Source organism: Nymphaea colorata, chromosome 6 (genome assembly GCF_008831285.2).
Source record: "Nymphaea colorata isolate Beijing-Zhang1983 chromosome 6, ASM883128v2, whole genome shotgun sequence".
In the NCBI taxonomy this organism is placed as follows: Eukaryota; Viridiplantae; Streptophyta; class Magnoliopsida; order Nymphaeales; family Nymphaeaceae; genus Nymphaea; species Nymphaea colorata.
Window position 1 is genome coordinate 22,164,177 of NC_045143.1, and position 24,502 is coordinate 22,188,678.

At 38.5% G+C, this 24,502-nt stretch overlaps 1 protein-coding gene across 2 annotated transcripts; it reads right to left on the minus strand.

Moving 5' to 3' along the window:
• LOC116256023 (AT-rich interactive domain-containing protein 3) lies at nt 1-24,502 on the minus strand. 2 transcript variants are annotated; one of them, XM_031632150.2, is made up of 12 exons: nt 23,830-24,502; nt 23,681-23,720; nt 23,529-23,581; nt 12,447-12,492; nt 11,265-11,363; nt 4,394-4,516; nt 4,255-4,282; nt 4,082-4,154; nt 1,905-1,971; nt 1,742-1,792; nt 556-648; nt 1-468 (listed from the first exon to the last, which is right to left on the minus strand). In XM_031632150.2, exons 1-12 carry the CDS (start codon nt 24,315-24,317, stop codon nt 364-366), a joined length of 1,266 nt encoding a protein of 421 aa, XP_031488010.1. In that variant the 5' UTR covers nt 24,318-24,502; the 3' UTR covers nt 1-363. The 2 variants fall into 2 exon arrangements, with proteins under 2 accessions (XP_031488010.1, XP_031488008.1); XM_031632148.2 differs by having other exon boundaries at nt 4,231-4,282; nt 23,830-24,501.

Here is a 24,502-nt window from a genome sequence, read left to right on the forward strand (position 1 = left end):
TTGAAAGACAAAATGATACATTAGGTAAGAAATATATAAAGAGCACATAATCAGCCTGGCGAGGGCGATCTCCCTGTGTCCATACCCAGCTTGTTTATGAATATGAACAAGCGCATGTTCAGCTTGTCTTCTTATCGAAACAATTACAAACAAGTGCTTAATAAGCTGAACAAGAGGTTGTGTTGCTTCCTTACCAGCCCTAATCTTAACCCGATATTTTGCCAAAATGCATAAATAGCTGAAGGGTAATATTTCAGAGCCCTGCTGGAGGAAAGAAAACGTTGACAAGATGTGTTTTGAGGGTTCCCTTCTCAGTTCCCACGCTCCTTTTTTATTGAATGTTAGTTTCAGTGATTTCGCCCACTAAACCTCTGAATGCTCAAAAGGGGCACGGACAAACAACTGACCGTGAAGGGTGACAACTGCCGATGTTTGATGCGGGTCTATGCGTGAAGGCAACGTAATCACCTAGAGCAAACAAACCCAACTTGCATAAGGAAACCAAAAGATGAAAAATTAAACGAAACAACATACTTCAAAGCAGAAAAGAGAGACCTTCTTAAAGGGTGTCACGCCCCATGGGTTGTCAATCTGTTCTGGCTCGCCTGATATAATCAGCCGCCCAGCAGGATCTGATTGAACACGCACCTGAACCATCAAATATCATGTTACGAACATCTTAAAGGATCACATGCGGAAGGGATTTAGTCTACACCAAATAATAGAAGAATTTTGGTGTAGAAGAATTATATGCATTAAAGTATCCCCATTACCCGTGCCATCTTGGCAAGCATTAAGTAATCGGTTGCTTTCTGCAGTTTGGTTTATAAACTAGTTATAATCGGAGTTTCTTAGTCTTGGGCCTCTTGGCATTTTTTAGGAAAAGAGATTCATTCTTACATGTTTATTAGAACCAAAAAATTCTGTTCTACTAAATATATACGCCCAGAAGCAGGCTAACGATTTTTTCTTTCCTTTTCATTCTCACTGAACAGGTGGGAAATGTCATCCTACTCCCTTGGATATTCCACGGGATGTCCTGCTGCTGAACATTTATATGGGGTAAATCCAAAGAAAAATTACTAATTACATTCCAAGTTTTGCCACCTGAAAATATGCAATCAATCTCACTTCAGAAACAGGAATGACTCAAATTATTATCCATAGCTGGCATAAACAATTCAAAGTGAAAGTTAAATTTCAAGTTGCAGGTACCATTTCTTCTTCCCTTTTTTTTTCTGTATTTTCTTTTATTAGAAAGCTGTCTGTGGTTAGGCAGATGCTACCAGATTACACCACAGTCTGTCCCAGACTCCCAGGTTGTCAAACTTTTGATCTTTATATTAAATTAAAGGTCTTAAGCCTAAGCCGGACCACCTAGCCAGGTTGGTGGGGGTCTTACTGACTGTATTTTCATACTTTAGGTCTTCAACCTTTCTGAAAAATCTCATTAATGTTTATGGTTGGGAAAAGCTAGCCAATAATCATGCACCATGCAAATGAAAAACCATAAATTGAGTACATTAGACTAATTGCAGTTGACTCAAGACAAAATGCAGATAATGACCTTCCAATAATCTTGACTAAAACTCGATGCATGCAGTGGCAAGAACAACATATTTACGCAACATTCACTGTTCAGTAAACAGTTTAAAGAAGAAGCAGCAACCACCAGTACGTCAAGCTATAGAGCTAGTTATTGACTAGGAAGCACCATAGTTGGAACGGCAGGATTCTTTACCTCTTCACGTAGAAGCCCAGGAACTAAAGCATAAACCTCAAAGCAGTCTTTCTGTTGAAGGTGTCAAAAGATATTTGTAAGCTGAACCGAAGATCACTGCAAGCTCTCTCTTTCCATATACACAATCATGATAAAACTTTAACTTTTTAAAAACGCAACTTACAGTTTTCCTCACGTTGACCTTCACCCAATCTGCACTCTGTCCGATGTCAACAACCATGGTTCCTACTCTGTAAAAAGAAAGATGGATACACAAATTATAGAGAACAGCTTCATTAATAGAAGCTTTACTAGAGACCAGTAAATAATTACTTTCAAGTTTCAAGTATAAGTGGTGAAACTCGGGGAATAAAAAAATGAAAAGTCCTGGAGGGTAAGGATTTCCTTCAGTTAGAGACTAAGAGGAACACTAAATCTGCAATTTATAGGACACGTTCTTTTCCAATGTCAGATAGTTGTTAATCCAAACAGGAATTTAATAACAGAGTTCAAGAAAAAAACATTGACAAAGATACTCTAGCTCGAGACTTCAGCAGACTCTGAACTATACTGGGGCCAAAATGGACAGCATCCTGTGAGCATGGCAGCCAAGATACTATAATTGAAAACTCGCTTTCCCTAAAACACCTAAAATATAGCAGTCAATACACTATTATTTTAACATTAACTGACCTTCGAATTCAGCCACATGACAACAAAAATGTCAAGATGAAGAGCTGCAAGTTTGCCTATAGATGCATGCTTGGGACATGAGTTTGGATTTGGCTTGAAACAACAACTAGACATGGTATGCGAAACAGCTCCTCTCCAATTGGGCATGGTCTAAAATAATTTGGGTTTTGCTCTTTATCATGCATGCGTTTAGCAGAGGGGCCTCTTGTTCATAACGTCAGTTACTTAAAATTGTTTGCCTGGTCTGAACCCTGGTTGTCAAACCACTGACCAGTCTATTGCACTAGTCCAGCCTAGTGCTGGTCTGGCAACTAGGCCCTGCCCTGAAAGTCACCAGGGCTTAGTTGGGTGACTAGTCCAGTGGTCGGGTCTATTTCATCATATCTACATATATATAATTATCGTCATGCAATTTAAGATTCAATGGGTGAACTATGCAGTTTACTTAGCTCATAATGATAATTTAATATCTTTTTGCTTTCAGCAACTTAAATATTTTATTTCTTGACCTCCTTGATTTTCTTTAGTCAACCGTCTTGACTGACTAGTCTCAACTAGTCCTTTAGGGTCCACTTGGCAAACGGAATAGTATGTAACTGTTCCATGAATATGGCCCAAAGATTGGGGTAGATTCATGAAATACCTTGAAAATTGTTATTCGAATTTGCACCAACTTTTGGACAGATTCACAGAACAGTTACAAACTGTTTCATTTGCCAAATAGGCCCCTAAGGCCTTGACCAACCTGCTCCAACTTTGATTTTGATGATTTAGATCCGATTAAATAAAGAATCATGTATAAAGTACTCGACAGTCTGTATATCTGGTCTTCTGGTACAAAGTGGCAAATAGATATAATATTGTACAAATTGTATTTTTGCTAAAACAATGTCACACAGATCATTTTCTAGAGCAAGAACTCAATTAAACTTTCAAACCAAGTAACATCAGCGAGTACTTAAGCCATGGGAAAAAAGTGCGCTTCAGGTTGGATATTGACACATTTTTTCATGTTTAGTTCTCTAGCAAAAGTGCCCGTGTATGTGCGGGTGTCTATATATATGCATCGTTATTCTAAAATCAAGTGATTCCAGGCTCTACTCATCCATTAACAACTTGTGACTCAGTGGGTCAACTCAATGACTGGGGCTGGGTTTTGTAAACTATTGTTTTTGAAATAAAAATGATACATAGCTTTGCATTTTAACATAAAAAGGTAGAAACATGGCCTGATTACTTGTATAATTCAAAAGAAAGGAAAAGCAACATCAACTCGTGACTAAATTTTATTTATTCATGTAATAACACGAAATTAGACCATTAAGCTACTTTGTAGTTGCATAATGAACATAATTGACTATCAAGGAGCAATATGTCAATGAAAATAACTATAACATTTATAATAAAATTTTAGGCAAGTCAAATGAGTTTTGGCCTTTGGTGAGTCAAACAAATTTTGGCAAGTTTTTCTGAGTTTTAGATAGAGCCAAGTCCCTGCATTTGGTTGTCCAGTATGGGGGCGATGCAAGCGAGTCATTGATTTGCAAGTTTTAAAACATTGATATCATGATATGTATAGATGATGCCTTGGCTACCATACCCCAAATTGTTTTTCACTCAAAATTGCATGCAACAAAAGAAAAAAAGAAGCACTTGCATAGACTTAACTGTGACTTTGGCGCCTTTGGTCGCATAGTCTTTGCAACCCTATCAATTGAAAGCTTCTTGCGTTTAAGTACCCCTGCAAAAAAATGCCAGAGCTTTGAAATGTACCGATGACTAAATTTAGCTAAAGTTTTAGAGAAAATTCAAAATACCAAGATTCTTCAATTGCTTCTCACGTTTAGCTAAAGAAATTGAGCTGCGATCCTACACGAAAAGAACAACCGTAAAAGACAGAAAACACAAGAAGCAATAGATGAAATGATAGAGCAATCATGGCATGCAGTAGAGTGTCAAAAGAGATTCCCAAATCTTCACCTTAATAATTGGGTCGCCAACCTCACCATTACCAAGAAGACGCTGTGAGTGCCAGCCCTGCATTGCACGAGCTGCAGCATCCCTTCTAGCTCTACCTGATCCAGGTGCTTGGTTTCCGGCACTCTGCAAAATGCATCTCCCATTTTCTTATAAGAAACAGCGTTTAGCTTCACTCCTCCCCACAATACATACATAGGTACCAATATATAATACATACACACATACCTATATGTACAAATGTGTTCATAATGTCTAAAAGTATATGAGAAAAAATCCACAAAACTTGATGTGCAGATAGATTTTTGCAAAATCAATTTATTTAAGAATCTTAAATTTGTTGGCTCATAAAATCCCAATCCATCAGCTTTCCACGATTTTCATTTTTCAATCTTATAGTTTTGGATATTCTAATTACGTATGGTGCATCCACTGAAAATAACTGTGGCTGGGGAACATGGAATGCCCTCTCAGATGACATATTTCTACTAGCATAAACGAGGCCCTCCACCCCTTTTTCTCTCTCCTATTGTCAATTATATGTATAACCAAGTTTGTGACACACAAACGAAATTGCTTTGACATGACCCAACAGTATAGAATCTACAGATGTATTCAACATTGTCCAAAACCTATAGATTAACTATTTGTTTTTTGTTTTTTTTATCAAAACACACCTTGTTCTAGGCTTACCAAATTTGATGGATTTTCTATGATTATTTTCGGATGACCAAAATATCTTCACAGATTCAACTCCTGTTATTCAGAATTGATCTTTAACAAACCAAATCTATAGACATGTTGAACCGATGAATTTGAAATTTGAATATATATATATATATATATATATATATATATATATATATATATATATATATATAGAGAGAGAGAGAGAGAGAGAGAGATCACGTTACTAATGCTCTTATGGTGACTGTTTTTCACAGCTATGTTGCCAAGGCGTCGCCTAAGCGTGGACTACCTAGGCAACGGGACATGTGCTGGCGCCTAGGCTGGCCTAGCCACCATTTAGGTGACGGGATATGTGCTGGTGCCTAGGCGCTAGCACACCTAGTCCATGGAAATACTGTTAGTCTTTTATATTCTATTACATCTTCTTTAAGTACTTTGCTATACCTGTGATATTATATAACTTAATACGTTCTACCTGATAAGTCTTCTTTAAGTACATCCTATATATACCTGTGTAGAAACACCTGTGTAGAAACAGTAAAAGCGAGAAGAACACGGATGTAACGTGGAAAACCCTCAACGAGAGGGAGAAAAACCACGGGTGAGGAGGTCTGGTGCCCACTAGCCGCCAGACTCTCTCTCTCTTAAAACTTCATTCACGCCAGAAATTAGGGTTACAAGTCTTTAAGTAAGACCTAACAAGGGCTACAAGCTGGATCGGGTCTGGACCCAGACCCGGTTTCAAGACTCATCTTTACATGCTTCAACACTCCCCCTCAAGTTGGGCATACATATCAAACGTGCCCAATTTGGATACATCAGCGGTTTGGTCTTCAAACTTCATGTACGGTAAGATTAACTCTTTAGCATCAATCTTCTCACGGATAAAGTGGCGATCAATCTCAACATGTTTTGTTCTGTCATGTAGTACAAGGTTATTGGCTAAGTTGATTGCAGACCTGTTGTCACAGTACATCTTCATAGGTCCTCCAATCTCTATCCCGATATCAACTAGCAATATTTTCAACCATAGTAACTCTGACACTACCATAGCAATAGCTCTATACTCAGCCTCTGCATTAGATCGAGAACACACATCTTGCCTCTTGCTTCTCCAGATAACAAGGTTTCCTCCCAAGTAGACACAGTACCCTGAGGTAGACCTTCTAGTATCAGCACAACCTGCCAAGTCAGCATCAGAATACCCTTTGATCTCAACAGGCTCTTGTTTCACATATAAGAGCCCCTTGCCAGGATTCCTCTTTAAATAGCACAATATTCTGTCCATAGCCTTAAAGTGTGCATAAGTCGGGGCATACATGAATTCACTCAGTACATTCACAACAAAAGTGATATCTGGTCGAATGAGGGTAAGATAAATCAATTTCCCAACAAGACGTTGATATCTTCCTTTGGCTTTTTCATAGAGCAACTCCCCATCCCTAAGGCTCCACTTGTGCCCAGCATCAAGAGGAGTAGAAGCTGGTCTACACCCCAGCTTATCGGTCTCCTCCAATAGATCTAGTGTGTATTTCCGTTGATTTAACACAAGACCGGTACTGGACCTAGCAATTTCAATACCAAGAAAGTACCTCAGTTTACCAAGATCCTTGAGATCAAATTCAGCAGCCAGTAACACTTTTAGCTTTGTGATTTCATCCTCATCATCACCTGTAACAATCATGTCATCCACATAAACAAGTAACAGAGTGACTTTCCCTTCTTTCCTCTTCACAAACAGAGTGTGGTCTCCATTCCCTTGATTGTAGCCATAATGTTGCATTACTCGTCTGAGTCGTTCGAACCATGCTCTGGGCGATTGCTTGAGGCCATATAAAGTCTTTTTTAGTTTACAGCATTTTTCTGGTTCCTCATATCCTAGGGGCATACGCATATACACCTCCTCTTCGAGATCGCCATTGAAAAATACATTCTTAACATCCAATTGGTACATCCTCTACTCCTTCATCACAGCTAGGGAAATAACCACTCTAACTGTCTTCATTTTCGCAACTGGAGCAAAAGTCTCCAAGTAATCAATCTCATATTTCTGACTAAACCCCTTGGCCACAAGACGAGCTTTGTATCTTTCAACACTTCCATCTGGTTTGTATTTGATGGTGTAGACCCACTTGGATCCAACCAAGTGAGCTGCCTCAGGCATCTTTACAACTTCCCATGTCATGTTTCTTCTCAGGGCTTCTATTTCTTCTTGCATCGCATCAGCCCACTTGGAATTACCTTGAGCTTCAGCAACAGTCCTAAGAATCACAACCAAAGAAAAAGAATATACAAAACACTTGTAATCCTTGCTCAGTCTAGAATAAGATATGAAATTACCAATAGGGTGTTGAGTATATGACCAGACACCCTTTCTAAGAGCAATGGGTAAATCTTCACTTTTAGCCTCTGTCTGAGTACCTTCAACTGACATCTCTCGGGCACGACTTGGGTCATCCAGGGAAGGAGTAGCATTAGGATTTGGAGTAGGATTTTTGTGACCAGAGGGCATCGCTTCGTCAGCTTCATCAGTGGGTCCTACCGCATACCGCAGGCGACTTTCGCCTAGAGTAAACCTACCCAAACAAACGGTCATGTCTCTCCTTATCCACAATTGAACATCTATCATCCTCATTGTGCTCTAGAGGGTTAGTAACCTCAATCTCTTCCTTAAATCCTATGTCACACGGATACGGGTACGAGTATCCTATGGGTACGGGTACGGGTACGGGTACGCGGATACGGTAATTTTCAAAATTTTAGGATACGCGGATACGGTGAATTTTATATTCTAAAAAAATAAAAAGGATAATAAAATAAAATAAAAACATTAAATTAATAATTCACTCTTACAATCTCATAAGTCATAAGAAAGAAAGTCTCAGATTCTCAAACAAACAAAACATTGTTCGTGACCAATCTTATAAGTCATAAGAAAGAAAAACAAAACAAAGAATGTCGGGTTAGTAAAGTGGTTTGGATCGGGTCTGACCCAGACCCGATCCAAAACGTATCATGCCGTGTTCAAGTGTCGGTATCCAGGTGTCGGAGTGTCGACACCGGTACGTGGCCCATTTTGCCGTGTCCGTGTGACATAGCTTAAATCTTTAAACTGAATCTCTTGATTGGAAGAATACTTTTCTCTCATTGTAGACCTTTCCCCCTGAAAAGAATTCTCACCAAAATATGAAGCATATTCCAGGAAGGTGACATCTTTGGTAACATAGACACGACCTGTGGAAGGGTCTCGTCACTTATATCCTTTTCGAGTTGGGGAATAACCTAGAAAAACGCCCTTAACCGACCTAGGATCAAGCTTTTTAATATTAGGACTATGATTGTGAATAAAACAAACACATCCAAAAACTCTAAGTGGAAGAGAGAAAGGTTCACGACTCCCCGGTAACATAGAGTGAGGCATCTGCCCATTCAACACACGACTAGGCATACGGTTAATTAGATACATACTGGTCAACAAAGCATCCCCCCAATATTTTTTTGGAACATGACGTTGAAATAGAAGTGCCTGAGTCATATTCAGTAAGATTCTTTCGTTCAGCAACTCAATTTTGAGGAGTATAACTACAAGAAGTCTCCTGAACAACTCCCTTTTTTCAAAAGAAGCTATCAACAGACTGGCACGTATACTCACGAGCATTGTCAGACCGAAAGGTCTTAACAGATGCTCCATATTGAGTTTCCACATAAGCAATGAAAGTCTCTATGACAGTAGGAACTTCACTACGGTCTTTCAGCAAATAAACAATGGTGTTACGAGAACAATCATTTATAAAGGTGATAAAATACTGAAAACCATGACAAGAAGGAATTCCCAAAGGCCCCCACACATCAGAGTGAATCATGGCAAACACCTCGTCAGAACGATGGATAGACACAAGGTACGAAGCCCTACCATGTTTGGCCTGACAGACATCACAAGACACCAAAGTCATATCTAACCTGAAACACAGATCAGAAAATAACTGTCTTAAAATTCCAAAAGGAAGGTGTCCAAGGCGCTCATGCCAACGCAGAATTGACTGAAGGGAGTCCTCTCTACTCTTCGTTGTTTTGCTGGCGGTTGTCATGAGGGCAGTAGCGACACGCATAGGTAAACGATATAACCCTTCAGAAAACAAACCAATCTCAATCCTCTTCCCTGTCACCAAGTCCTGCAGAACACATCGATCAGCAGAAAAAATAAGTTCACAGTTCAACTCTTTTGTAATCTTGCTAACCGACAAGAGGTTCAAGGGAAGATGAGGAACATGTAGAGCATTGTGGACTAAGAACTTATTCAAAAGTGAGAGACTCCCTTTTCCAGTCACAAAAATAGAAGAACCATCGGCAAGAGACACTCGTTCCTTTCCTGACGAAAGCTTATACCCATGAAAAACCTTAGGATCACCAATCATGTGGTGGGTAGCACCACTGTCAATAATCCACTCCCTCATATGATAATCCGCCACCACGTCAGGTTCACCAAAGCAAAAAAGGCCTAACAAAGAAATAGGCACAAAGAAGGAACAACAAACAGCAATCGGGAACAGCAGACAGGACGATGTTGGGTGGTGACGCAGGGAGCTGACAGATCAGTGCGACAGATCTCCACGGGCTTCACGGGAACAACGGCAACCGGCACACACCAAACGACGACAAACAGCAAGGAAGGCCTGGGGCAACAGCAACGGAGCACAAAATGGCGGGCGACGGTGAGCGCTGAGCGATGGACGACGCTAGGCGCTGACAGATGTTTGAGCGACGGGGACTTAGGGCGACGACAAAGAAGGCGGAGTTGGGCTGCACTGGCGATGGAGCACGACGGGCGTGAGTTGGGCAACGATGCTGGGCTGCAGCCGGAATCAGCAGCAACAATGGAAGCAGTGGCGGCGACAGCGGAATAAGAGCAGCGAGCGATGGAAAGGTCAGGGCCGAAACATCACGGCCGACAAAAAATTTCTACAAACTAGTCACGACTCCGATACCATGTAGAAACAGTAAAAGCGAGAAGAACACGGATGTAACGTGGAAAACCCTCAACGAGAGGGAGAAAAACCACGGGTGAGGAGGTCTGGTGCCCACTAGCCGCCAGACTCTCTCTCTTAAAACTTCATTCACGCCAGAAATTACGATTACAAGTCTTTAAGTAAGGCCCAACAAGGGCTACAAGCTGGATCGGGTCTGGACCCAGACCCAGTTCCGAGACCCATCTTTACATGCTTCAACAACCTGTATATTTGTTATATGTATATACTACTATATAATTGTATTATACGGATAACTTATACCTGTTGTATTATATACATGTTATATTATCTAACTTCTATGCATTAGCATGGTTATGTACCTGTTATACCTGTTACAAAGTATAGTCACAAATAACGTCTCGGAGTTTTAAACGGCGAGGTTTTTCTCGAGTATAATACAGCAAGCTTGAAAAAAAAGGAAAAAATATGGCAAATTTTAAAAATTTTAAAAAACTAAAAATAGGGGGGAAGTAAAATAAGTAAGAGACTAATAACACAAACATCACAAGATAAGTAGATTTGCAACAAATAAAAAATAGAAAATGAAAAAAAAAACTGTTTGGCATTAAAAAAAGTGAAAAAAATGAAAAAAGTGAAAAAAAACGCTGTTTTTAAAGTTTTTCTTAAAAAAAAACGCGTTTTTTTACGTTTTAAACAGCCATTTAATTTATCGTGTTTTTTTCGAAAAAAATGTGTTTTCTGTAATACAAACTTATGTATATACTATTATGTACTGTTAATCTGCTGTGCTGCTGCCTGCTGCTGTGAAGGATGCAGTCAGTCCCAACACACCAAGGTATGGAGTCCATATATATTTTCTAATATAATATGTAAATAGTCTACCTGTTTTATATATGTTTCTGTTTCTGATTTCTGATTTCAGTTTGAATTGTCTGAATCTTGCCCTTATTTGACTAGGAGGTCATGAATCCAAACTTCTTAGCTAGTTGCAAGAAGCCCTTGTTTAACAAATACCTTTTGAACATCCTCATTATCTTTTGACATGTTATGGGAAACATGTTCACATTCAAGTTTCTCGTTCAAATTATTGTAGGCACACAAGGAACAACATACAAACACTACAATACTTGTAGTATCCTCCCATGCCAAAGCAACAACATACTACACTTCGTATTGCATATTAAAGGAAAACTCACTTGAGTTTCAGAAGCAGGCACTGAGGGCTCAAGAACTGAAGTAGCAGTTGTCACAAGCTCGTTACCACGTGTTTTATGCCTTTCATAATCAAGAAGAGCCTGCCCAACAAGTTATATCACTTTTAGCCAAAAGCTGATGTCTATTAAAAGCTTCTTACCATCTAAAAAATACTAAGAAGAGAAAAATAATTAACTGGAAAAAGTCGACTAACTTGCAAAGTGAATGAAGGCCAAGGCCATACATGCTGAAATGAAACTTCAGCTTGAGAAGATGACAATACTAAACTAGTAAACTAACACATACCCTCTCAAGAGAAAGTAGATAGCTAAAGGGAGGGATATGCAGGTGATCAGAGTTTCTGACTCCTTAATTTACATGGTCAACCACCACAATGCAATTTTATCATAGAAATGAGAACTTCCAAAAAAATTTCAGACCTGACTAGCAAAAGAAATCTCCAGGCCCCATTATGCAACATTATTTAGCCAAATAGATTATTTTAGGAAGTTTAATTTACTAAACAGTAGTCAACAAAATATCAGCATCCAAGAAGATCAGATTTTGACTAGGAAAGGAGCCCCTAATTCCAGTTATCAGCACTTTGTTGCTAAACAAGTATACCTAAAGGGAAATAAAACATGTATTTTTAGCTATCTTAAACCATGACATTAAAAAGAGAAAAAACACAAAAAGAAAATCAATCTATCCCAGGATGCATGTAAAAATAAGTCTTTTGAGTTCCACACAAAAGTAGGTCGCTAGTTTGGTAACTGCATTCCCATGCTAGTGGGTCAGGTTCCACTAAAAGGGTCTCCATTTGTTTTGCATTTCATCCAATTCCCAGATTGAACTAGAGCCGCCTAGAGACTTAATAAAAAATCTTGTAAGATTGTTCACGACTGCAGGTGGCAACTGCTCAAGAATAGAGTAATCTTGAATGAGGTTTAATTATTGACCAATTTTCTTCAACTCATCTCTTGACAGATCCACCAAGGGAGGAGACAGAACTAAAAGAGAATATGTGCAAGAGCATGCAAGATCCCTTGTTTCGGGGGAGATGCTAATATTTTACTGCAAAATTCAAGGACACGAGAATAAAGCCTTCTCAGTGTTCTACTTTCACTCCAGCAAAAGAGAGAGCGAGAGAGAAAGTAAGCATGTATCTGTGCCATCAGCATCACCTTTTCATAAAAAATCCGAAATGACCAGGAGATGGTAGTACAGGTCCTGAAATGTAAATGCCAAAGATTAAATGCATCATTACAAGAGAAAACCTTACATGGATTATAAATCACAATAAATGGTAGAAGGAAAAAACTGCAGATAATGGATATTACTTACTTATACGTTGCAAACCTAGCCAAAATATTCAACATAATCTTCCTAGCTAAAATAGAGACTGCCAAGGAATATAAATGAAAAAAACAATTGAGGAACTAATGATAAAGCACCTGGACTGAACGTGTGGATGTTTTGTGGTTTTTCCAATTCAAGAGAAAAACAGATTTATTTAGTTTTTCACTTTTGTTTCATTACTAACAAAACCACTAATTGGTGATAAATTTATGACATACAAAGTAAAAACAGAGTTTTGGAGGGTTAATTTGAAAGACAAAGTAGTTGCTTAATTATGAAATGACCAACTAGCATGTAATCTGAGGTATTAATCTAAAAGACACTAGAAGATATTACTTATGAGACCACTTGATATTCAAATCAACGATTAAACATAGAAAAAGGTTAGTGGCGTTGCCCAGCTAAAGGCATGCCTAAAGGTGATAAGTTCAGATGGTGCTTGCAGTACAACCAACTTATTAGGCCAAGAATTAGAAGAAAGATAGTGTTCCCATGAAAGTACTTCTGACACTTCTCTAACACACTCATTTCTTGAAAAATGAGAAGCTGCCAGTTTAAGAGAAATGATAAAATGCCAATAAAGTACAGAAGGAAAATTTTGACATGTTACCCATTGAGGGCAATAACCAAGAAATATCTTCCAATTTGAAGTAAATCTCAGTAACTTCCTCAAAAAAAAAAAAAAAATTGAATGAAGGATTATATACAAGCTACAGCTAGAAGAAACCTCCTTGTTGTACCTTGTATTATTAACATGCAGTAGTTAGCAAATATAACAGTTTCGTACCTACTGAAAAGAAATGTGGGAGACGTGAGAAGTAAAAAAGCAAGACTCGCGATCAACAAAACAAAAGTAATTTTTAAAACACACTTCATAGCAAGGTATTGTTAGCATGAACAAGGCAAAGGAACCAAAAAGCCTCAAGATATATGTAAAGGAAGATTCTCATGCCAATGCAAGCCAAAAGAAGGGGAAAACAATGGCTAGGCTACCAATAATATCAATGGACAATGGCATCCGAACAAGCTGCAATTTGATCCAGCCTGTCCACCTAGGGAATGTTTAGACCAGGTTTCAAAGAAACGTCCAGGATGTCAGGCCACTTGCAACATAGAGTTTTCATAGTTGATCAAACCATGATAATCCCCTAAAACGTATAGGTTCATCAGCTGGTCAAACAGATTCATCCAATGGAATTGGCTGAATAGTTTTCAAGCCCAGGTTAGACCAGCATGACCACCAAACCCAACACCAATAACACAACCCTGACATGTACTTTCTCAAGTGCACAAAGCTAGTAACAAACAACTTGAAGCATGTGGATTACACCTTTTAATAAATGATTATTGCAGATAAATATTAATACCAGAGACCACATCCATTTCCAGTGTCCAACTTCAATCTTCGCATCAAAATTTATATGTGCACAGCCTGTCCATCAAAAGGCTGCAGATATCTTGTCAAAAGTCCTCTCTCTCTCTCTCTCTACACACACACACACATATATTATATATATATTGTAGGTTTCTGTTTTGTGTGTCTGTATTTTTTTATGTTCTTTTTGTTGTTAAAGTGTTGTTGTTGCTCTTCTACACATCGCAGGCTCCAAAGGCTAGAATTCTAGCTGTTGGACAGCCTGCAACAGCAAGAATGAGCTGTACAAATAAGGAGTTGAGGTCCCTAGTCTTACGTCACTTCTTCCAAGTTGTTCCCTTTAAGATACTAAGAATCCTTTATTTACTTTGATGTGCCTTGGTGATTGTGAGCTTTGGGTTAATGAGGTGTAAATGATTATTCATCTATATGTTTACATGGTAACAGAGCTGGAAAAGAAGAGAGCTTCTAGCTAACTTCATCATAAGAATAAATCTGCAACAGATGCTGGACAAAAGATGTTTTTGAACCAAATCAGTTTCCTTTTTGGCAGCCAAAGCTGTATATTGCTGATTTGACGGCTGCTTATCAATTGTGGCAGTTTCTACCAGCAAAGTTTTCGTCAGAGGCCTGCACCTCTTGTTGCTGAAAAATTTCTTGGTGATTTCCCCTCTTATTTTCTCTTTAGTTATTCTAAATGGAGAACAAGGAACATTTTTTCCTTCCCAATTGTTAAGCTCGCCTCTATTGTGACTCAGCCCTCCATAATCGAGCATCATCTAGGAGGAAAGGGACTTTGAGGTTTCATTGATGGTTCCAAAAGGGAACTACAATTAATTCCCAACAATAATATTGAGGGACAAGCTCAAGAGTTAGTGAGAGAAAACAAAAAAAGTTGTTAACAACTATGAGAATAAGCGGAAGGAACAGAAGATTGATAACCAATTTAGAACACAGTTATGTCATGGACCCATGGTTGCTCAATAGTATTGACATTACTCAACTTTGCCGAATTCAAGCATACTATGAAGTATGAAGCAGGAGATTTTCTTAATGAGGCACAACATGACTGTTGCTCATAAAGGCAACGTCCAATTAAGGACCTCCAATCTTCAACAAAGAGAGAAGTCCATTAAAGAGTATTTTGGAGAATTAAACCAATTGTGGATGATTTATTTACATTTGACCTACAATAACAAGATCCTAAAGATATTATTTTTGGAGAAGAACAAATTCAAGAAGAAAAAAAATTCTACTTGTTCAACATCAGGTTTAGACCCAAGTTCATGGAGTTAAAACATCTTTGCATTGTAGGACAATTGTGCCAGTTAAATAATGAAAAAGCATTGTCAGCCTCCAAGAATGATTACCCAAAAATTATGCCAAACCCTAAAAATCACCTTATTTTGAATGACAAAATGAAGAAATGAATTGAAAAATAATTCACTACCACTGTCACAAAGGCGGATACAAAAGTCAAAATTCATCCCAAATTAAGAAAGTTCAACCAAAAAAAAAATCCACAAATGCACAAGAAAAAGGGGGAATCCTACCCTATAGGATTGGTATCTACTATCTACTCTATAGAATTGGTGAATGCTCTACAACCTTTTCCTCAAAGAAACTACTTCTACTCAAGCACTGCTGCAGCCTCCAATATATGTGGTATATCACCTTGGATTTTGTATTTGACAGCATCTTTTCATATTACTCCAAATAAGACTTCTTCATCAAGATGTAAAACCAACTCAAGTCCTTTTGTTTCTACTGTGGAAATATTGAACTAAATGTAAAACTAAATGTTTTCCAAAATTCCAAATGGTAGGTGTGCTCTAAAAATAAATGTAAACTTATTATCAATTTTCCAAAAATAACTAATCATGGTTGCAATATTATTTTCTCACAAAACAATGTTTCATACAGGATGACTAATTTGAGCAAACAACTAGACAGACTTTAGAAGAATCTCAATTATGTGGCTTGTAAGGGCCTATCTAGGTCAATGTGTAATATTGCCAAGAAATTATACATCCATCTTTTGCATGAAATGCTATGTCACTTATTTCCAGAAAAGTTTGTAAAGAGGATTTTGTGACAATTGTATGATTGGAAACAAAAAAAAATACATATCCTTTGGAAATAGAACTTTTATATCAAAATTTCCTTTTCAATTGGTTCGTTCATATGCATGGGGACCTCCACCCATAATCTTCAAAGCTGGTCCCTCTTATACTACATTTTTTAATAGATATGTTTAGATTTGTTTCCTTAAAAACAAATCTGACATTTTTACTCCCTTCAAGATCTTTTATAATAAGGTAAAAGATCAATCCAATGACTCTACTAATCCAGAGAAGTGATTCAGGAGGGACATATCATTTAAAAAAGAAATTAAAACTTTACTGAAGAAAGTAGAATATTGCATAAAAGTGTCATACAACTCTTCAACAAAATAGTCTAGCCAAACAAAAACATACAAATATAATTGAAACAACTAGGACCATTCTTATTTCAAAAATGTGTTCCTAAAGAATCTTAGGCAGAAACTACACTTCATCTTTAATAAATAAAACACCTTCGAAAACCTTGGAAAATATTTCTCCATTTCAAAACATTATAACATTCAACCAAATTATAATAAATTAAGAGTGTCTTACTGACAGAAGTGAGAAGTTATCTTCAAAAACTATCAAATGTGAAATGTGTTTTCATGATTATCAGAAAAGTCAAAAAGGCTTTAGATGTTATGACTTTGAAAATGATAAACTTTATGTGTTGTGAAAGGGGACCTTTCTAGAAATAAAAAAGGATTTTGAAGAAATGAATCCCAAAGATGAACAAGAATGCTCTTTTCTTTATGAATTGTTGCCTTAGAATAATGAACCTCATATGCATGATTTGGATACTGATTGCATCCTTAGAAATGATTGCATTTATGATATTTGTTGTAATATTGTTAACAAAAATCTATGTGAAATGACGGGCCATTTACAGAATGAATTGCCTAAAATTTTCATGCCTAAAAGCCCTGACAAAGTGACATATATATAGGGGCCTTGAAATGCTGTGGCCAAAATGGCTCTAGCATTTCTACCGCCCTTCAGTACACGCACACCAGTGCATATGCACTGTGGCACGTGCACTGAGGCCACCTGCCTGATGGTTCATAGAGCAGGTCAGAGGGGATGGAATCCTCGTCAAATCAAAGCAAAACTAGGTTAAGAACTGGGTCAAATGGGTTTAAGTATTCATGTGGACCGAATTTGGATATTGCATACACTAAAGAAAGGATTACTCAACCCAATTAATTATAGAGATTAGTCAAACATCAAACCCAAATTTGGTCAAATTACGTCTAAATTTGGAAATATTCATGTGTAATAAGAAAGGCAAAGGTAGTCAAAAGAAGAATTCCAACTTTTCCAACACAAATAATTGTGCAAGGGAGTCAGATTTTGAGTTGAATATGAATTTAAAGAGGTGAAATTCAAGGAATAAAGGGATCATCATAAAACACCAAAAAAACCAACATAAATAAAATTGGATTGGAGGTTATGAGCGATGGGTAGGGACAAAAAAGTAATTAACATAAAATTTTCCCCCTAGGAATTGTTCAACCACTCATAAAGGAAATTGGAGGGGAAAATGGTGGTGGTGGCTGGAAATCAAGAAAAAGAGAAAGGGAACAAGGAAACCAAATAGTCACATTCTTAGTTAAGATTAAGCTATTTCTTGAGTGAATCTTGGTGAAGTAGCATACAAGACAACAGAAATCCTCAGGGTGCAGCTTGTAAAGAGTCTTGCTGCAGCTCTAAAAGGAAAGGACATCAAAGAGGAGGCTGCCCAAGTTGCTCAAAGGATAAAAAAGCTGGCCAACTTGTGAAGGATCTCCAAGTGATCTTAGCAACGAACATAGGACAAACAAAGGGAGAAGAGGGATCTGCAATAGGTGGAACATTTAAGTAAATTTACTACCGACCAAAATTTTTTTATTGCCGAAACAATCCTAAGTTTAAACACTGATTCTCAACCTTCAATACAAGCAAGATAGGAAGAGGGAAACTGGGCTGATGCTTGGGTGGAGAACGGCCCTTGAAGGTCCTTTGGAGCTGCACTTCCATCTAGACTGGGCTGAGATTAGGAAGGTAAGATGTACGTTATTTTGTAGTAGTACATGAGCTATATGACTGAACATAATGCTGATCCTAACCTACGTAGGTGTGGGGTTTCACTTCAAGGTAAAAAGGAGACGAGCCAAGGAAAAGGAGCCAATTTATCATTTTGAGACCCTAGGCAAGATATGGTGGATGCTTGAACACGTGCATAGCATTTAGCTCTAAAATTCTGATGTATGTTTGACAAGCATAAATGTAGAGGAATACAACTCAGGACACCTGATAAACTGACAAGATTTAAGGACTTACAAGAAGTTTGGTGCTAAAAGAATCAATCATGTACACATGATCAATGAATCACAAACCCGACCAGCTTATATGTATTCATAATGCTTGAAAAGGGTCTGGACCTAGTACATCAGAATGAAATGTATACTCCAGCAAAAATCAAGTCATAAAAGCTAGAACTAGACATCTGTTGCATGTGCTGAATGAAGGACAAATAGCATAGTTGTGCATCTCCTAGGCCACGCTTAGTCATGGACTAGGCATGAGTCCACAGCCCGACTTTAGGTGAGGGATTTGGTGTTGACTTAGGCAAGGGGTTTGGTGTTGGCACCTAGGCGGACTAGATGCCAGCATACCCAGTCCATGGAAGGTGACTTTTCACCTTCAAAGTGTTTTCTGTTCCAAGTGTTTGCTGTGTGTTTTCAAAGTGTTTACTGTGTGTATTATGTGTTTCAAAGTGTTTTTCTGTGTGTTCTGCCAGCATTTATATGAGTTCCATATTTGTTTGTGTATATATTGTAACTTGTTACATCAGTGAAACCTTTTATCATAACTGGTTTCTTCTTCTAACTCTCCATTCTTTGAATGCAGTCCTATCAATTTTGGTAACTGATTTCTTCTTCCATCTCTCCATATGATGAATGCAATCCTATCTCTATTGTTCATTGTTACGAGGAACTAATCTCCATACACAGAAAATTGTTGAAAGCCTGGCATTTGATCAGAACCAACTATAGCCTGGCATTTCACTATTTGTCAAATACAACTTGAAAAACGTAAAGCTATTAGTCAATGCAATTAACCAGAACCAACTACAGCCTGGCATTTCATTATTTGCCAATGCATTAACATTTTATTTTGTTGTTTGGTAAGTTGATTTTGACTCATCCAACCTTGCTAACATGCTAACTTGACACATAAAACATAAAGCTAACATTTTAGAATTAAAAATAACTAAGCAAAATTGCAACGCCTTTTGGACGCCTTCTTTAGGCTAGGAGCGCTTAGGCAGTGTGCCTAGCCACCTTGAAAACTAAGATAGGAACCAGAGAGCATGGCTCTCACGGTTTTATGTTTGATGAACTCATATGGGGGATGCTTCAGTAGAAAGAGAAAATGAATGAGCAAAAGGAGAGGTGTGTGTAAATATATTTTCTGAAAAATATGTACAAATGCACATGGAAATTTATAACGAGAAGGAGAAAAAAAAGATTGGTTCAAAGGAGACTGTATTTCAAAGTCAGGACTAACCTTAGTATGTGCCTAAATGAAGCATGAAAACATGTATGTACATATAAGTTTAATCAAGCATGCCTAAGTGTGATATGTGAATACTTAAATACGAAAGACAGGTACATTTTGAATCTGAAATAGATATTTGAGAACATTAAGCTCATGAAGAATATCACCATGCATGGTTGATTTAGTCTTAGTGTTGCACATTTTGTGAATAGAATGAATTCATGAACTTATTAATTTGGCATAGAACCAGCTAGGACATCATGTCTGTATGCATGTTGACATGGTTCAAGATTTATATAGCCGTGACAAGACTCCTGAACAATGGGATTATCAGAAATACAACATAGATTATTCATGAATTGGGTTTTAACATAATGGAAAGTTTCATTTATTGTCACAAAAAACGGGGACGGGTATTAAACGGCGAGTAAAAAAACGGGTATAATACGGCAAAGTTTTATATATCGGGAATAAAACGGTAAAAGTTCGGCAAATTTTTTTAAAAAATTAAACATTTAAAACATCTTAAAAATTATAAAAAATAATAATTAATAAAAAAACGACAAAAAACGGGTAAATAACAGCAAAAAACGGGAAAATAACGTATAATACGGGTATTAAACGGGTATTATACGCGTTTTTTGTTTTTTGACGTTTTTTTTTTTAAAAAACGGAAATAGTACGGGTATTATACGGCAGAACTGTTTTTGGCGTTAAAAACGCGTTTTTTTTAAAAAAACGGCGTTTTTTGTGACAATACTTTCAACCTAACTCTGAAAGGCTGTAGATATCCCATCTGAGCTCTGAATAGGGTAAAAAGGGGCTATGGAAAGCTATACATGTCTACGTTTATTTGCCAAAAGAGGATCCGGAAAATTCAATCAGATTGCAGTGCACAGTTAGTCCAACACTCTAAATGACGACACATTATTCTGAAGAATCTGAACTAGGTCTAATAGGAAATGTGGAACAAGGTGTAGAAATAAATATTTATTTTCTCCTTTCTAAGGGACATTCAAGATGGTTTCGGAAAGCTTTAGATATCAGGAATCTGTGGGCTTAATCAGAACTTGAAAATACAGAGTTGGTGTTAAGCTATGGCCCAAGTGACAAAAACTGGTCCTGAACTACAAGCCATAAGTTTCGAACTAAACCCCTGAATTGTTCAGTCTCTCTTTCTGCTCCGAACACCAAATAACACATGCAATATGGAATTGGAAAGCTCCGGATGTTAGGAATCCATGGGCTGAACCAGAACTCCAAAATACTGAGACTCTGGTCAGCTCCACAACTCAAAAACTGGTCCTGATCTACCAGCAGGCAGTGAACCTAAAGTTAAGCCCTGATTTATTCATTCTATCTCTTTATACTATGATGTCCTAATATAGCAAGCAAATATGTCATCGGAAAGCTTGTTCTGTCAGTGATCAAAGAGCTCAACATAATGAAAATTTGCTTCTCCAATAAGAACATCACAGGCGACTGGCTGGGGGCCTGAAGGCTTGAACTGCATCAAAGAGGGCAGTCCGTGATCTTGAGAAAACATTAAGAATAGGATTTCATTGGTTCATTAGGGTTCAATTTAGCTGGATTATTAGTTTGTTAAGTTCATCCACATGGGATGAAGCATGTATTTGACCACAAGGGCCTCCAGATAAAAATCTTGTGTATGGCCAGGGTAAGGTTTGAAAGTGACCTCCTGGGTGTCACTAGTGGGCCCCATTGAACACATAATGGCATACATGAGTGTTTGAATGCCCTAGCCTTTCAAGGTTGTATGCCTTGTATTCTAATATCATGCTTATTAGGATATGTGCTTGTGACTTGTTTAATTGTGTTAACCGAGTTTAGCGTTCCGTAAGCAATCTAGCTCACAGATGTGTTAAATATGACTCTCTAAGTAATCTAATTGGTACATGCATTAAATATAACACAGGCTTTGCCTGTGACTTGGCTTATGCAAGTGCAAGCATATCCCACTTGTTGGTTGTGTCTCAAAATGGTGTGGCACAACATGTGCACACTGTGGCTATGCATTCTTTCTTCTGCATTGGATTACCCATAATGTATTGGGCAAAACAAGGGCACAAAGTTTGCTTATGTGATTTAGGAGAGTAAGACATCTCCTGGAAACTAGGAAGATCGGTCGTCCACGACAGGTTGTGTTGGTGGTTTGACTATAACTAATACAGCGGCAGTTTGAGATATCTCAAGAAGCTTCATTACGAACACCTACAATCCTAAAAGATTGTTTGGTGAAAACATGTTTATGCACATGTACTGTGTCTACAGAGTCTTCTAGTTGGCCCTCCATGACAACCATGCAAGTGTAGTCTAGAAATGTACATACATTTTCTCAACCTTAGAGGCTTTATATCCATCTTATGTATTTAAATTTTACATTGTGAGCATGTTTGAGTATCTATCATATAAGAGAGATCTAACCCTTTCCCTTATTTTTTACAGGTAGCACCTGATCACTTGGTAGATGACGGCCTTATTTTCTATGGTCTAGGCTGCATTGCTTGCCAATTGCCATTGTGGAAATTTATGTTTCAATTCTGATCTGTGAAGCAATTGGCCTGAATTATATTTTATGTATGGGCCACTATTAGGCCAAAAACTTCATCACTCTAATGCATGATTTGTTTTCTCTGTCACATGGATGCGGGTACGATACGGGTACGGACACGACAATTTTTAAATTTTTTGGATACGCAGGTACAGCAAATTTTATATTCTCAAAAATGATAAAATGAAAAAAAACATTAAAATTAATAGTTCTGAGAAAAAACATGTCTTCTTCTACTGTTTTTTGTAAGAGAAGAACTAATACAACAGGACAAATCATACAAATCGACTTCATTTTTTGGTTCAGATCGGGTCTGGCCCAGACCTGATCCAAAACGCATCCACCCCATATCCCGTATCCGTATTCCCGTATCCGCATATCGACACGGGTACGTGGGCTAAACCCACGTGTCTGTGTGTTGTAGTTTGTTTTGAATGTCATGGTACCTGATTTTATTTAATGTTTAATTAACGATGTTTTGAGCTTGCATGAATCAATATTTATTCTACCACAGATTTGTTTAAAAGAAACAAGTCAAAGTTTGGGACATGACACCGTCTCACCAAGGCATAGAGAATGTATTGTTATACATTCTCATTTTGCAACCACCTAATATGAAATTAAACTATAACTTTGCTAGACAGATGTTATGCATATGGAACTAAAAGCCATAGAGAAATGCAAAACTTGTAAAATACAATGTCTGCCAAATGAAAGATAATCTAGATAGTAGATGAGTCTATAAGGTAAAGGCTGAGAGTAGTGGGTTACTCAAGAGGCAAAAGGTTAGCCTTGCAGCTCAAGGGTATTACCAGAAGTACCTTTCTGAGTTCAAAAGAGATTAAAACGAAAAGCCTAAAGCAATCTGTTTATGGCTAAGGCTTAATAGCCTTTATGCACATGTGCCTTTCACTCATAGCATCATTCACATATTGTTTTTCTCCATAAAACGCTCGTTCACATCTTAACTGGAAAATCTCTTCCTGTTATATTGCTTTCACGTGCATACACTCGCAGGTAGTGTCTAACATCAGCTTCTAGCAAGAAGAAGGAGCACAATGCTGCAGAATCCTGAACTCCAGCCAGCACATGTAAGACCTATTATCCTAAACCTTGAGCTTCCCAATATAAATCTCGAAACTAGAAATATCACATTACTTTACAGCTTCAAAATAATGGTTAGAAGGGAATGTCCGAGAGATCATTTAGACAATAGACCCAAACCCGTCATGTGCAAGAGCTTCTCTAAATGACAATAATAGCATGATAAAAAAAAAATCAAGAAAATCCTAGCATTTCCCAAATGATTACTTACTTTGGCGGCTTGAAAGATTCCCCCACCTGACGCCACAGCTTACATGTAGTAACCTGCATATATCACCATTACAAAGTCTTGTCATGAATACAATATCTCCGCTTGGTACCAGAAATCCCCAAAAACAAAGCAGCAGCTCAGAGTCTCCATACATGGTCGTAACCCCCCAATCTAGTCACCGCTCTCCAAAGCCTACCCAAGAACAAATACAAAGCCGAAAGAAAAAAAAGAGGCATCAAACAAGAGGATCATTGAGGAAACAGCGGATGGAAACGAGAGAGACAGAGAGAGGAGTACGGACTTGAGGCAGTTCAGGCCCTCCCCATAAAACTTGGGGACCTTGAACTCCATGTTTCTCTCCTTAAAGAAGTTCTCGAGCTCCTTCACGAACGCTGCCTGCTCCTCCTCTGACCCAGACTCGTCGCCCTCCTCCACCCGAGCATCACCAGGCCGCAACCGATTCGTTCCCTCCGCAGTCGGAGGGCCTTCCTCAGCCACCTCATGCTTCAAAGGCGCGTTCTCCTCAGACTGCCCGCCACCACCGTTTTCGCGCCCAACGCCACCACCTCCCCCATCGTCACCTTCGGCCTTAACATCCCCAAGATCCCCACCTTCCCCTGCACCCTGACGGCTCGATTCTCCGCCTTCACCGACAGGCCCATCAGAGGCCTTCTTAGAGGAAACAGGGCCATCAACGCTCATGGGGACATCGTCCAAAGGCCCTTCCGCCGGAGCCTCCCCACCGCCGCCGGACCCTTCGACGGTCTGCCCACCATTCTCACCAGTCATTCCGCTCCACCTCTGACTGTGGGAGTGAAGACGAACGGCGAAGTGGCAAAGTAGGGTGAAGCTCGTGAACGGCCAGAGCGGCCCGAATGCCCTGTTCTCGATACCGGCCTAGGATTCAGCCGAGTTTATGACGATGTCGCTCTCTGTCCTTCTCTGAGAAGGCTGCCTATGGCCTTTCTTTTGAC

Coding starts and splice junctions, on each gene's coding strand:
- LOC116256023 (XM_031632148.2), bottom strand. CDS start 24,317: ATGACTGGTGAGAATGGTGGGCAGACCGTCGAAGGGTCCGGCGGCGGT. Junction 4,517..11,264: donor TGCCTGCTTCTGAAACTCAA/GTGAGTTTTCCT, acceptor TGCATTTTGCAG/AGTGCCGGAAACCAAGCACC. Junction 4,283..4,393: donor TTGGCGACCCAATTATTAAG/GTGAAGATTTGG, acceptor CTTTTCGTGTAG/GATCGCAGCTCAATTTCTTT.